The 16,069-nt window shown below is 35.2% G+C and overlaps 1 protein-coding gene across 1 annotated transcript in view; it reads left to right on the top strand.

The window, feature by feature from the left end:
• LOC149802135 (fibrillin-1-like) overlaps positions 1-16,069 on the top strand; it is a 329,248-nt gene that overhangs the window by 157,207 nt on the left and 155,972 nt on the right. The window contains exons 22-28 of the mRNA XM_089956539.1: positions 446-592; positions 5,705-5,755; positions 6,858-6,983; positions 8,463-8,588; positions 10,487-10,612; positions 12,905-13,030; positions 14,136-14,258. Coding sequence (XP_089812665.1) covers positions 446-592; positions 5,705-5,755; positions 6,858-6,983; positions 8,463-8,588; positions 10,487-10,612; positions 12,905-13,030; positions 14,136-14,258 — 825 coding nt within the window. The remainder of the gene's footprint in view (positions 1-445; positions 593-5,704; positions 5,756-6,857; positions 6,984-8,462; positions 8,589-10,486; positions 10,613-12,904; positions 13,031-14,135; positions 14,259-16,069) is intronic.

The raw sequence follows: 16,069 nt of genomic DNA, 5'->3' as shown, positions 1-16,069 counted from the left end.
TAGGTGGGGTCACGTTATTATGAGGTAATATTAGTATTAAATAATTAAATGAATATAAAAGTGACTACCATACTCTAAGATTCCTTATAATGACGTCTACATATCTACCAAAAAGTCCCTTATTTTAAGGCAGTTCTTCACTTAAAAGTAGCAGTTTTTACTTCCATTTTACTAAGAATGCTTGGTAAAGACAAGATATCAAAAGATCTACCTATTTGTACTTGCCTATTACGACCTAGATTACTTGATAGGCGATAGAAAGAACAAAGGAAAAAAATTACAACCAGTTGTATAATACATCAAGTATACAATGGAAAGCAGTACATTTTTGTATTAAACTGACATTTGCTACAAATGCTTATAACTATATTCAAATTTTTACTAGTCCAAAAAAGATATATAGTGTATCACCATACATTGGTATTGTCTTGCAAAATTTTTGCAGATAAGAGGAAGGCTAACTGCTACTTAGAATATGAGCAGGGCCAGTGCTCCAGTCCCATTGGAGGACTCCACTCCAAGGCCACATGCTGCTGCACTCTGGGGAAGGCTTGGGGACCCAGTTGTACTCCCTGTCCTAGCAAGGGATCAGGTATGCATAATCCACCTGAAAATGAATATTTAAACAAAATGCTATGATGGTAGTATTAGGGTGAGATATCCACTGCTGTTTGGGCTGTAGTCTAAATTCTAAATTTGTTGTTCCCTGGATAAACAAAGGGGCAAACACAATTGATTCACCAGCTCAGTCACTGTACTCATCAGAAAGGGCTCCCCTGTGATCCTGTTTTCAATTTGTAAAACCAAATCCTCAAGGACCATCTTCCATTTTGAAATGGCAGTGTTCAGAAGATAGTTAATCTGCTACACATTGCTACTAGGTTTTCCAGCTTCTCCTTCTGGAGTTCTGCCCATTCCCACATTGTAAAACATCTGGCTCTTCACCTTCCAACATCTTTTGATCTTTTAGTCAGAACCAACTAGCCATTATTTGAGGAACTACCCAGTCCAGTTGAATCATTTGCATTATTTGTTCTGTCATAAGTCTTTGTGTGTGTGTGTGTGTGTGTGTGTGTGTATATATATATATATATATATATATACGAAACAGAAAAGGGTTAAAATTCAGCCAATTAATTGGTTAAAGCTGTGTTCTCAATGGAATCTTAAGTAAGACAGTCAGAGCCACTGTCCATTTTTGACAAGGTCTAAAGCAAAGGAAAAAGACAATATTCTGTACCCTTGGTCTAAGGCTGTTTCTGTGAAGACCCGCCTTCTGCAAGCAAGCAGATTGCTGATAATGCATTTATGCCCATCCAGAACAGTTGACTTGACACTCCACCTGCACAAGCCAAAGAGAAAGTAGTTTCCAAGACATTATGGAATTACTACCATAATCAAAAAAAAAAATAAAACTTCCTAAGGGGAATGTGAAGATTGAAAACCAAAGGTTAAAGTAGTTTAAGGAAGAATTCAACACATTTGCAAGGACTGGGAGAGATGTTGGCCACTGGCATACCTTGGATGTTACAGACTTTAGGTTTGCATAGTCTTGTAAAGTATTTAAAATGTTATTGTTGCCTTGTAAGGTGCTTGAATTTGAGGTTTATTTTTAAACAAATACTGAAAAAGTGTTTGAAAATGCTCACTAGACCTTCACATATACTTCAGTTTTGAAACAAACACATTTCAGTAAAGATCATAAATTTACCAACATAAATATCATTTTGATGCCTGTATATAGTATTCAGTGTTCTGCAGCAATAGGGACTTCCCATCATTTGGGTGCCTGTATATAGTATTCAGTGTTCTGCAGCAGTAGGGACTTCTCTTCATTTGGATGCCTGTATAATGTATTCAATTTTCTGCAGCAATAGAGACTTCCTTTCATTTGGGTTCCTGTATATAGTATTCAATGTTCTGCAGCAATAGGGACTTCCTTTCATTTTGGTGCCTGTATAATGTATTCAATTTTCTGCAGCAATAGAGACTTCCTTTCATTTGGGTTCCTGTATATAGTATTCAATGTTCTGCAGCAATAGGGACTTCCTTTCATTTTGATGCCTGTATATAGTATTCAGTGTTCTGCAGCAATAGGGACTTCTTTCATTTTGATGCCTGTATATAGTATTCAGTGTTCTGCAGCAGTAGGGACTTCCTTTCATTTTGGTGCGTGTATAATGTATTCAATTTTCTGCAGCAGTAGAGACTTCCTTTCATTTGGGTTCCTGTATATAGTATTCAATGTTCTGCAGCAATAGGGACTTCCTTTCATTTTGATGCCTGTATATAGTATTCAGTGTTCTGCAGCAATAGGGACTTACTTTAATTTTGATGCCTGTATATAGTATTCATTGTTCTGCAGCATTAGAGACATCCTTTCATTTGGGTGGCTGTATATAGTATTTGATGTTCTGCTGAAATAGGAACTTCCTTTCATTTGGGTGGCTGTATATAGTATTCAGTGTTCTGCAGCAATAGTGACTTCCTTTCATTTGGGTGCCATCTTCAAATTAGACCCATCAAGATCAGTCTTGAGCATTGTTTGTATGTGGGGCGTATTCTTGTAGTCAAATGAGGCCACGATAGATACCTTTCCATACCCTTTCTACCTTGAATTTACAATGTTTGTACACAATGGCATTTTACTTGGGACAGTTCTCATAGCTGCCAGCCCTCACGAATTTGGTGTGAATTTCACGACTTTTTCAGCGATTCACGGATTCATGCCATAAGCCAAAAATTCACGAATTTTCCAATCCTCAATTATTTTAAATCTTTAATAAAATAACTGATTTCCCGTTAAGTGCTAGTCGTGATATTCGCAGTTGCAGAAACGGTCCGGTACTGCTGGTCACGATATTAGTAGATCTACAGCCGATTATTAAAGTTGGCCCGGTAGCAAGCATTTTAGCCTATTTTAATCTATATGTATAAGAGTAGTTTTACAAATGCTTTTGAGAGAAACGGGGCCTAACCGGAAATTTGCTCTGCGCATGTGTCCAAACACTGATTTGAGTTACCGTTCAGTATTGTATGTAAGATCTTGAAAATGTATTCACCACCAAGGAAAAAGAAATGTATTACTCAAAAAGTGAAGTTTAATTTGGAATATATCAAAAATTGGCCGTGCATTCTGCCATTAAACATTGATATTCATTCATGCTTTTTGCACTCAGTTTGCCATCGCAGAGATGATGTGAGGAAGAATGTCGGTTGCAAAAAACACGTAGAAGTTGGGAAAATTAAGAATTCACAGATTTCAGCTCTGGAATATTTTAAACCATTGGTGGAAGACCTGCAGGCTACCAACGCTGAAGCATTATTTGTGAGTTTTCTTGTCGAACACAATCTACCTTTATCAGCTGGAGACCATGCTAAACATTTGTTCTACAAATATTCGCAGACTCAAAAATCGCTTCCAAATGTGGAAGAACCAAAATGCTGCACCTCCTGTGCATTCCTCACAGCAACAGTAACAGCGAAAGAGTATTTTCTTTAGTGAGGAAAAATAAGACAGACTTTAAGGCCTCCTTAGCTGCAGAAAATTTGTCAGCAATTTTAGTCCCCAAGATCAACCAGCAGGCAAGAAGTCGGAACTGTCTAGAAAACAAATTTACGATCAAGCAGTTGAGGAAGTTCAAGTCTGCCACAGTATCATGTCTTGATAAATAAATATTTCTGCATATATGTAGTGTTTTATTTTTATTTTGCGACTTGATATAGTGTAGTATTGACGATCGGAGTGGATGGAGTGGTCAGAGTGGATGGAGTTATTGTCATGGTATTTTTCATGAATTCATGTCCAAATTCACGACTTTTTATCCCTATTTTCACTAATTGTGAGCCTGGAAGGTTGGCAGCTATGAGTTCTCTACAAAACATCAAATCAGCCCTCTTTGTACCAAGATATGCATTACTCTGTTTCACTTTTACTGAAAAAATTATCCCGTATTGTATCTTGAAATCATCTTGATGGTCAGACATTCTGTCATTGCAAATATAATGGGTTATTCTTTCAACATATAGGACCTAACCCAATATCAAATGAGATTTGTATAGGTTTAGCTGGTGTTGTCACTGCTGTAGAGGAAGTTAGTTGACTATTTTGAGCTTTAATTTTGAAACCTCTGATCCAAAAGAACTGAATTTCACTCTGTGGGTCTGATAGCAAAGTTCAACAAGCAACCCATCCAGGTCTTGCAGTAGCTTTGTAAGATTGCAGGTCATTTGACATCTACTGGAATTATGGAAGCAAAACTTTTCTCCATCATAATACCCATATTTCTCTAGATACCATGGCTTCCCTTAGCCTGTAGGTTATTTGTTGGAAGTGGTTTTATATATATAAGGAGACTAAAAGGGGATGTAACTCCTTTCTCCATGTAACCTTTCTCTAAACATTTTATGATTGGCAACATATTTGAAGAAGGTAAAAAAAATCAATGATAAATATTTCTTCAATAACCCATGCTCCCAAGCCATCCCTGCAGTTATATCACTGTAAAGCATGCACTTCCACTCCAGTAATAATTAATGACTTGGGTATTTGGTGTCCGTCCCTGTATCCAATGGGAGATTAGTCTTGTCAGAGTTTGATTTAATGGAAGCAGACATTTATTTAGCACCATTGTTATTTACCAAGACAAAGGTGCTTCTGGTATATCAATTTTAGCTTGTGATGGCTGGATTTGTGAATTAATGACATACTCCTAACATATTATGATTTATGAAACATAATTTATCTTTGAAAATTGGTTGAGTGGTATTCATGAAAGTTTTTCATTTTGTATATATTTCCTAAATTTCTTGATAGGTTGTAATTGTGCTTGGCATGAATCTTTACAAAACAACTAATTCTGTTATTTACTTGTCCATTAGATTTAGGGATCAAGTGTACATTTATTTTAAAAAAACATTTTGTTACGGTTTTAGTTAGAGTTCTTCATCTGCATTTATTTCCTAAATCCCTTGATAATTCTCTTCATAAATTGGGCTGAGACATTTATGAGGATAAAACAAATCATTTTGTAACAAATGTACTTGCCTTGTTGGTCTTGGGGTAAAGATCACAGAGACAATTTATATTAAGGTTTCAGTTAAAGTCTTTTCAGTTGCTTATACTTTTTAAAAGCCTTTAATGGAGTTTGTTTATACTCTGGATAAATCATTATGAAGCTAAGACACTTCATTTGTGTGAAATGCTTTCTTGATCTTATGACTTTGGGGTGAAAGTTATGTGTTTTAAGCAATGCTTTGATCATGGACCTGACTGCAGGCCCTGGCATTCTTGTGTTATGATGATACTAACAGTGATGGTGTTAAGTAACCAAAGGATACATGAAGTCTGAACTACTGTATATACTCACTTATAAGTCAAGGCAAACTGCAAAAAACAACAACAATCCTGATCAGCCATAGCATAATTCACCTGCAGATTAGGGTCTTTGTTGTTTGTTCTGCTGACTACTCCTAACAGACTGCACTGACCCAGATCTGATTGCACTTGTGATGTCAGAAGCTGGGTCTGTGCAGTTTTCAGTTGGTCTCGACTTATAGGTGAGTAAGTATGATAGATGTATGTGTCACTATTTGGTTTGAATTAATGTAGATAATAGTGCAGGAACTAAAGAGTACAAAGACATTATTTTAAAATCAATGAGATAGCAGCAAATTGCATCTGATTAATGATGTTTGTTTTCAGAGGAATACAACATACTATGCACACGGGATCCAGAAACAATGCAGCCACTAGGTATAGTACAGAATTTTCATCATCACAATCTAAATATGTAGGAAACAATTGTGACTAAAAGGGAAAACAATTTCACAAAGATTTTGTTGATGTCAGCTATTAAATACACTGTCTGATTTTCTCTTGTCATGGATTATTTTTCATGACAAATATCTCAAAACAAGCTTCAGTTATTAACCTGTGACTCATCTTTGCTGATGTACAGTAGTCCGTAATTCTTAGTTCATATGTCTGGGGTCTCTGGGAGGTGTCTTATGTACAAAATCTGTAATTAAAATGACTTTTTAAAATAATTTCTGATCAAACTTTATAAATACAGCAATATCATATAGATGTACCATATGCTGTATGTGATGGATTTTGTGTTACGACCCCAGCTTCACTGTCCGGAAGTAGGGCAAGTACTGGGGGTTGGGGGATGGAATATGCACTAGAATAATGGAAAAAATCTTGCCATTGCATTTTTTATAGAGGTTTTGTTTATAATTTCTAGTTTTCAGGTCACCTGTACAAGTATAAGAGTACACTATCCATGTATATCTATTAGATTAATGCCAGTGTAAAAGTTTAATTCCTGCCATATTGCCTCCAGCTTTAGGCATGATATTGTCATGGAATTTAAGGTGTTCCATGCAGCATTCTGAGCCACATTAGAGGAATCTGCTTTTCTTACATTAATTGCATTGATGTTTAAAGGTTCACCACAGTGTTCAAGTTTTATGGTGTTGGCATAAATTCAGTGATAGACAAGGTATTATGATCAGAATATTTTTCTTGCATCATTGAGAGTCCTTCCAGGGGAAAATAACATATCATGGTGACACACATTCATGCATGAATCATTGAATTTGTTATATACTGCAGGAGTTGCATGATATTATAACATTACACTTTCACACTCAAAAAAGTTCCAGGATAGCAGTAATAACACTGTTTTATGCATTCCTATGCTGGGAGAAAGAGTATACTGGTCTGTCTGAGGTTTTAATTCCCCTTAAAATGACAAATGAATATAGTTTTGTAACAGTGACATTACTTTCTTGAATGAGTATCAACCATTTTTAAACAAATACATGTGTAAAGCATGTTGTTTCATCCTCAGAAATCAATGAGTGTGCAGAGTTCCCAGGTATCTGTCAGAATGGTCAGTGCAGAAACACACCTGCAGGTTTCACCTGTGTATGTAACCAAGGATATGCTACTGATGACAAGGGTTATACCTGTACAGGTAAGAGGTATCCTATTTTAGCATATTTTTATCCAGGTAAGAGGTATCCTGTTTTAGTATCTTTATATCTAGGTTTACATCTTCTCAAGTTGATGAATATCTTTATCATGTTCATGGTATGAAGTGATTTAGAAAGCATGACACTTCTTGGATTGGGTGCCTTTACATGGTAGGTTAACTCCCTTTAGGCAGGCTGGCTCTAGCAAACAAGCTTAAGCACCTTTATCAAATACATGTCTTTAGCAGTTGTCACTGCAGCACTCTATTGTATCTAGTCAGATTCTGGATGTTTGGTATTACTTGGGTTTTTTTTCAGGATGCGATTTATATCTCTATCTAGTATACAGTGTGGTAAATTAAAACCTTAAGTCGGAGGTATCAAACCGTACACAACAATACAGTTGCAAATAGTCACCTGACAAAAACCTTGAAGCGATATTAAATATCAAATATCTGGAGTTGGAGTAGATACAATACAATGTGCAGGACTCTAACCCTAAGCTCCCTAATCGTGTGTCAGTGCCAGGACTCTATCCCTAATCCCACTAATGCAAAGTCTGTAGTATCAGAACCCTAACCCTAAACCCCTAATGCTGGCATGTAGCATTGTCCATGTCTGTCCATTTGGTTAAGCTTTACAGTTAGATCAACTTTCAGGTACTGTGGTGCGGCATTCATATTTTTTGAACACATGAATACACGTCTACATTTTATGCCTTTTTTACAAGAAACTTTTATTATGCATCCTAAACATAAAAGTGTCAATGTGAACGTCATTTGTCAGGGAACAAAATGTGTCTCCCTGAAATTATCATGTAGCCATGTCTTGTGTCCCCCATTAAAAACCCCTCATAAAATTCCATTCAAGTTATCTCTGATGTTTTCCACTTAACAAGCATGCAACAATCATGGCCTCATTCAGACATTATAAATGAAGATGAAATTTGGTAAAGAAAGATATATTGAACGCAAAGAAACCTGTGGCAGTTGCATTTCAGTGTCTTTGATATTATTCAAAGGTGTATGCTCCTTTGGCATTGGATGTTGTCCCAAGAAAATTTTAGGCTGCTGTGTGGAAGGTGGACTGGACACTCTTTAAGAGCTAAAATATTTGGTAAAACAAACAATTTATTGCCCTTGTTTAGAGGATATATGAAGATTTGTTCACCCAAAACAAGAAAGACATGTTCCACTCAAGTTTTGCCATTGTGGAAAATGGCTTACCTTCATATTTCCCCCTAATAAGGATAATTAATTTATAAATGTGCTTGTGTGTGTGTTAGTTTGTGTCTGTGAATGCTACATGAAATTGTGGAAAATGTTAGAGAATATGATGTTGCATGTGAAATTGGTTTGTACATTTTGATTAAATAATCAAATTCTTTGGAACTGTTGACAATATTATTGTCATCTTTACAGGTTTAAAATAATTAAATTCAGATGTTACAATTTGTTTTGAATCCTCGTCCTTTTTTCCAGACATTGATGAGTGCCGTATATCCTTTGGTATTTGTACTGATGGTAAATGTGTGAACACTCAAGGGGCTTTCCGCTGCGAATGTGAACCTGGCTTCAGGGGTGTCATGTTGGACCAGATGTGTATGGGTGAGTGTTATTTACAAGCCTCATCTAATATCAGATGAGGAAAAATTGAGAATAAATTTCTTCTTAACAACCAGACTCTCTTCTTCCGTGCTAGTAATTTTTGGCATGCATAACATTTTTTTCTTCTCTGTGTTTTATTATAGTAAAATATGTGCTAGAGACCACCTCAACTAAGTGACTACAAACCTTAAGATACAATCAAATAGGATTCCATATCTGACACAACATATGTTAAAGAAATACCTGTATTAAGTGACCACCTGTCTTAACATACAATATATTTAGCTTACCTGTTTATTCCCATTGTAGCATAATTTTACTGCCATTGTTGCTGGCTGTATGCATTAGATCTTCATTGAAATTAGAGTATTCTTTGCATCATTTTGAATCACTCAACAGAAAGTATGTTACAGCTGCCTATAATTATGTTACATAGATTTGTTATTTAAGGTTAAACCAAATGTACAAGCAGATATCCAGCTGTTGTCATGGTATTTTCACAGAACTTTGTGAGAGTGCTTCTCTTACCATTCAAACCACACCTGTGGAATGTAATTGACTGTGACCTACTTTTCATATCAGACTTTAATGAATGTTGTCAGTCCATCCAGTGTACAAGATTTTTATTACTGGCAGATCTCCAGCTTTAGGTATGTTGTTTTTGTGGAACTTGGTCAGGATAATCCTTGCATTGTTCAAAGCCATTGCATGTGATAATTTATCATAGTTAACTACATTTTGTACACTGATGATTTTGTTACTTTTGAGTTAACCTCAGTGTAAATTTTTCTCCTCTTGGCAGATCTCTGACAAAAGGCATTGTATTTACAAGGAACATCGTAAATTCAGGACCATCCCAGATCAAAGTAGTCAAGCCAGCTGTTTTTCTCTGCTTTTTTCTTTGTTTTGATCTAGGTTATTGTCAGAGTAAACATTTTTTATTTTTCCAGCAAATTCTCCACTCTGAGTATGTTGTATTTACTGATCATAGTCATGATGGTGTTCCTGGCATCATTCTAAACCACCCCAGGTGAAAGTTGGTCACTTTGACCTACTTTCCTTACACTAATGGCTTAATTATTTACAGCTTAAACCTTGTGTAAAGGTTTTGTCTTGCTGGCAAATTCTCATTCTAAATCACCCCTAGTAATTATTGGCCACATTGATCTGTTTCTCATATACTTCTGGTTTTCTTATTTAAAGAATAAAACAGCGTATATGTTTTGTCTTTATTGAAAGTGTCTCTGTATAGGCATAGTATCAACTTGAAAATGCACCATGATGTTCCATGCATTATAGTGCCCTCCTTAAGGGTAAGGATGTAACATTGATCTACTTTTCATACACTAATTACTTTGTTATGTGCCGGTTATATCCAGCATCCACAAACACCACCGCACTACAGGTGAGTTTAGTAATATTCTCCTACAACTCATGTTTTGATTTTCAAGGTTCACTCTACATATTAATGGGACTCTTATATTCAGTCTGTGTCATCATGTCAGGAGACCAGTTTATTAATATTATATTTTGCTTTGATTCTACTCAATATAATAATTGAAATTTTTCATGTTTAAGTCCTGATTGTTTTCATAGTGTATTGACCATAGAACCTTGCCAATTGAGATCATCAGATAGTCCAGTTGAAAAGCATGATAGAGATCAGTATAATATGTTTTTATTGCATCATGTTCATATCTTCTTTCATAGGACTTCAATTATACAAATTCAAAAAAGGGTATTACTTTGTAAATCTCTGCGAAATGTGTAGTGTTGTTACTGAAATTAGTGGCTACTTGATTTATACCGATATTTTACATAGAACTTTCTCATCAAAGTTTACAGTTAGATAATGCAAAATGAAAGTAGAAAAGACACTGTATTGCTTCCACTTGCAGACATTGATGAGTGTACAGAGATGTTAGCCATGTGTCGAGGGGGTACATGTGCAAACACACCTGGAAGTTACACCTGTAGATGTCCAGATGGACTTGAGCTGACCCCTGATGGGCGCAGATGTGTTGGTGAGTAAATACCTGACACAAAGTTAGGTTGAGTGGGTTCTGGGTTGTGAAAAGATAAAAATCAGTTATGGAAATAATATCCCATATGAAAATTTCCATATGGACTGGATATGGATTTTGTACGTACTTTTACAGAAATATCCATATGGACAGTTTTATTATATAGCTGAAACACTCTAATGGATTTCAATGTATCCATATGGAAAGGTTGTGGATTCCTTATGTACTCTGTATGGAAAATCCCATAGAATATGCAAATTAGTATTCCATATGGAATCCATGAGAAATTTCTGTACGGGAATTATTTATTTACAATATATGTATGAATACAAATGTATTGGACCTATTCCAACATGTGCATTCAGACACCACCAAACAAAAGTGTTCAGATTTTGAGCCAGTACACAATTTGAGTTAAGTGATCTCTCCATATCGTCTATGCATACCCAAAAAACTGCAATTTCCAATTCCAGATGAAATATTCAGAAGCTTCCCACACATTAGCTATTCCATAATACACAATATATTGTACACATAACAAACACTAGTTATAATTATATTATTCTTGTAGCATAGGATACATAAACATATGAATATATAAATATATGAAAATGCTGTATTAAACAATGATGTAAAATTGTGATACTTGTCATTCATGTAGCAAACACAGAATTATAAAAATAGCACCATTCACCAGTGGATATGAAGTTGTGATACCATTTCATGCATATAAAGAACATGAACTTATGAAAAGACACCATTCAGCTCGCCCATGCAGAAATGAAATCTACCTGTTTTGCTAACTTTACTTTTCCTATCTCAGTCTGGTCTTCTCAGTCATGGTGTCCATGCACCTGAGACTACTTTATATGAAAATTTTGAAACAACAATATATGACATTATACAGAATTTATACAATTTCTTAATTTGCTTGGGTGCCTCCGAAAAGAAGAAACTCTTTCAGTACGTTTACCTCTAAGATACATAATTCACCAGATATTTTTTAAATTTAGGTATTATTGGAAATTTTATTGTCTGTGAAATATATTTCCTTTATGTACAAGTATGTACAATCACACCTTGTAACCCTTCAATCAATAACACTTTGTTATAATACAGATTTAGACACAACACAATCACATCATTACTCCCAATTATTTTCATGTGCTTATTTAACAGTACTAAAAATAATCAGTGATGTTGACAAGTAACCATGAATTTCTTAAAGCATGAGAAAGATTTAGCTTTTGAAGTATGATACATTCTATTCATGAAGCTTGGGCTATATTTATCCTCATGCAGGTTGGGCTATATTTACCCTCATGCAGGTTGGGCTATATTTATCTTCATGCAGGTTGGGCTATATTTACCCTCATGCAGGTTTGGCTATATTTATCCTCATGCAGGTTGGGCTATATTAATCCTTATGCAGGTTGGGCTATATTTATCCTCATGCAGGTTGGGCTATATTAATCCTCATGCAGGTTGGGGAAAAAGAGCAGGTAGAAAATTAGCAGTGTGACTTGGAAAAATTATGGTTCTATTGCTTTGTTCAGAAATTGTGCCAGACAGATCATAAACAAAGCTAAAATCTTTTCTCATTGGGAGAGTGATTAAACAGTCTTTGGATCAATTCACTTCCTGGTGCAATGAATGCATAAGGGCTGTTCAATTTAAACATACTTGGGGCCCAGGTAACTCTTTGAAATCAATCTGCCTTCCCTGGGTACCATGCAGCTACATGTTTAAATGGAACAATCCTAAGTAATTATCAATAAAAAATTATATTCTTGTAAGCAGTAGCATTGCTTGAAATAGGATTAGAATGGTCCTTGTCTCACTGTCCCATCTTGAGCTAAATCTTTGCGGCATCTAGTTTTCTTGAGACAGGGGACCAGCCAGTAGAATTACTATTCCACAGAATTACTTCCACTATTATTTTTAGCTATGCTTTCTCGAAATGTAAATGTCTTAAAGTCAGCCATGAGAGAGTGTGTTTTGTCTGGACATAACCTGTACATTAGTCTCCTCAGAGAATTGTCATTTAACTGATAAGTAAAGATAGACAATGCTGCTTGTGTTTCACAATACCATGATGCTGATTCATATTCCGAGTATAGTAAGCCAGTACATCCTTGCCTATAATTAACAAGACAAATATTCAGTTTTTGTGTGGCCCTGGGTGATTATTCATGAAGCTTAAGTAAGTTTTAAGACACAATCCAAGTGTCACATGGAGGGATCTAACATTAATTTTGACCAGTGTCTTTATTGTCCATGTGATAATTTCAGATGTGGATGAATGTTCAGCCATCAGCAGTGTATGCTCGAATGGTTACTGTGAGAATTTCATGGGTGGTTATCAGTGTATCTGTCAGCAGGGATATCGACAAAATGCACAGCATACCACATGTGTTGGTAAGTTTTATGTCAATGTGAGAGCATAGCGGGTTGTTTCCAGGATCTGTTAATATGACAAACTATTTCTAATAATTTATTATACTGTATAAACCATGACAACATAATTTAAATCAACCATTCTCTGAAGAGGGCAATGGGAGACCAACACTGTTGGCATTGTGATGCATATATGATGATCTAAAAGTGAGCATGTCAGATTATATTACAGCAAACAAGACTACTCACTGAAGTCGTATCTTACATTATATTACAGCAAACAAGACTACTCACTGAAGTCGTATCTTACATTATATTACAACAAACAAGACTACTCACTGAAGTCAAATCTTACATTATATTACAGCAAACAAGACAACTCACTGAAGTCAAATCTTACATTATATTACAGTAAACAAGACTACTCACTGAAGTCATATCTTACATTATATTACAGCAAACAAGACTACTCACTGAAATCATATCGTACATTTTTGGATAATTTCATAAAGATAAAATCAATTATCATGAAATTATATTTAAAAACATTTTACATTGTAACTAAATAATTATTACAGTGAAATAATCAGGTAATGATTAGAACAAATAATAGAACAGTGATATCATTGTGATACATTACTTTGACATCATGGCCCTCACAGGATAACACTTTATTCAGTTTTTTCATTTGTTTCATTGAGTATTGCTTGATAATGTAGCCTATATGGTAACAATGACATAGTACTTGACTTACAGTAGGTACTACCAATGCATCTTTTAGTACTTAGGTTTTTGACCACTGGTGAGTGGTTTTGCTTACATTTATTAAAATAAATGATTACTTAGTTATAAGCATCATCCAGTCTATCCTACTGACAACTTTTCAGTTTTACTTTAGCTAGAAGGTGGCTATGGTGCCCTCTCTAGGGGTGAGGTTTAATAAATATAAATGTAATAAAACTTTGTTGCATATTGATGGTAAAATCCGTTCTGTTCACATTGACACTGACGATAACGTTCATCATATGTTACAACAATATTTTGATACATTACAACATAATTTAAATTGGATGTCCTCAAGTTTCATCTTAAGTTCTGGAGTTTACTATATTGACTATTTTTATAGATATTGAAGAGTGTGAGGAGAACAATGGAGGCTGTATGATGATGTGTATCAACACCCCTGGGTCATTCACCTGCGCCTGTAACATGGGATTCAACCTCAACCAGGATGGCAAAACCTGCACAGGTTGTTTCAAAACAGTTTTTTCATGTTGTTATCTCTCTTCTGTTTTACAAGTCTGATAAGGTCTTCTCAGTGTTTGTTGCTTGCTCATGGTTTTGTATATCCAGGGTTATTTTCTTTCTCAAAGATTCACTGTCTTTGTATGTAATCTGTTTTTTTATAGTTTTAGTAAGTTCAGTTTTTCTGTATCGAAAGCATAAAAATCTGACTTATGTATTGAGTTATTACAAAAAAATATAAGTTTCAAATTCGGTTATATCAATTAAAATAGATAAATATTTTTCAAAATCATTATATCTTACTTTGATTGTATTCTTTACTAAGAGCAAAAATCCAGTCTGCCTCAATAAAAGATTTCATTTAGGACCACTAATTGGGCTGGGGAATATTGGTCTTAATTGGGGGGTGGTCTATCCCAAACCAAAATTGCAAGCTCATTTTTAAGGTTGTGACAAGCTTACAGCAAGCTGTTCTGTAAGCTTGCGGCAAGCTTAGATTTGGAACCCAAGCTTGCCCAATTGCAAGCTTGCACAAGCTTGTAATTGGTAAGGTTGCAGCTGGCAAGCTTGCAAGAGCTTGTTATGTGAACTTGTGGCAAGCTTGCTGCAAGCTCAGATTTGAAGCTGGACAAGCTTACCAATTACAAGGTTGCCAATTACAAGCCTGTGCAAGCTTACCATTACAGGGTTGCCAATTACAAGCCTGTGCAAGCTTACCATTACAAGCCTGTGCAAGCTTGCCAATTACAAGCCTGTGCAAGCTTGTCAATTACAAGCTTACCAATTACAAGTTTGTTTATTACAAGCCTGTGCAATCTTGGCAATTACAAGCCTTTGCAAGCTTGCCAATTACAAGCCTGTGCAAGCTTGCTGATTACAAGCCTATGCAAGCTTGCCAATTACAAGCTTACCGTTACAAGCTTTTCAATTACAAGCCTATGCAAGCTCACCAATTAAAAGCTTACCAATTAAAAGCCTGTGCAAGCTTGCCAATTGCAAGCTTGCAAGTAAAGCTAGCTAGCATGCATCAGAAGAACTGATATGGCATCAATTAAATTATTCAATACATGGTCACAAACCTCCATTTTTCTAGCTCTTGAGGTGCAAAAAGTATGTAATATCAAATATTAAAATGAAAATGTAAATATATCGTGAACATTAATTAGCATGAGATCTTACTGTCACAATGAAAGAAAAGAATGAAGTTATCACATCATTTAATAATATTTAAATTGATAAAAATAAGAGTCTACATTTTGGCAGACACTTTTTTTCATGATCAAACTTTATTTTTTTTTTTTAAATTTAAAGAATTATATAATTTAAGAAGGTTTTCAGATTTTGAATTCTCAAGACATGAATGTTCCAAAAATGTGATTTATATGTGATTCTTACCTTTTTGAAAACTGTGTTGAACTAGCTACCTCGGAGCTTTAAGCAGCAAGAAAAAAACCATGAAACTGATCAGGTACCTTAAGACATTTTGAAATAAAATAAATGCCATCTTTTTTGAGGTTGAAAAAAATTAAATGTAACAACCTCTGAACAATTGTTGAATTTGATGTGTGAGAGGAAAAAAGACCCTAAGAATAACGGAAACGAGTTTCACAAGCGTACATTTAATTTCATAATGTCTTAACCCTATTATCAATAACTGATAGCACTGCATCAATTACTGCAGTTTGGCAAGCATGGCAATAAATAATAATGATCTGCAGAGTTGTCATCTCAATCATTGGGTGAAGCAACATTAAAAAGTCATATATTGATGTGTTTAAATCGTAAAAGTGAAACAGAATGCTACCGCCAATCTAC

The sequence above is a fragment of the Sinohyriopsis cumingii genome, chromosome 4 (assembly GCF_028554795.1).
Source record: "Sinohyriopsis cumingii isolate HCF-2022 chromosome 4, ASM2855479v2, whole genome shotgun sequence".
NCBI classification, from domain to species: domain Eukaryota; kingdom Metazoa; phylum Mollusca; class Bivalvia; order Unionida; family Unionidae; genus Sinohyriopsis; species Sinohyriopsis cumingii.
The sequence above is the reverse complement of the archived record's forward strand: the minus strand, read 5'-3'. Positions and strand labels throughout refer to the sequence as shown.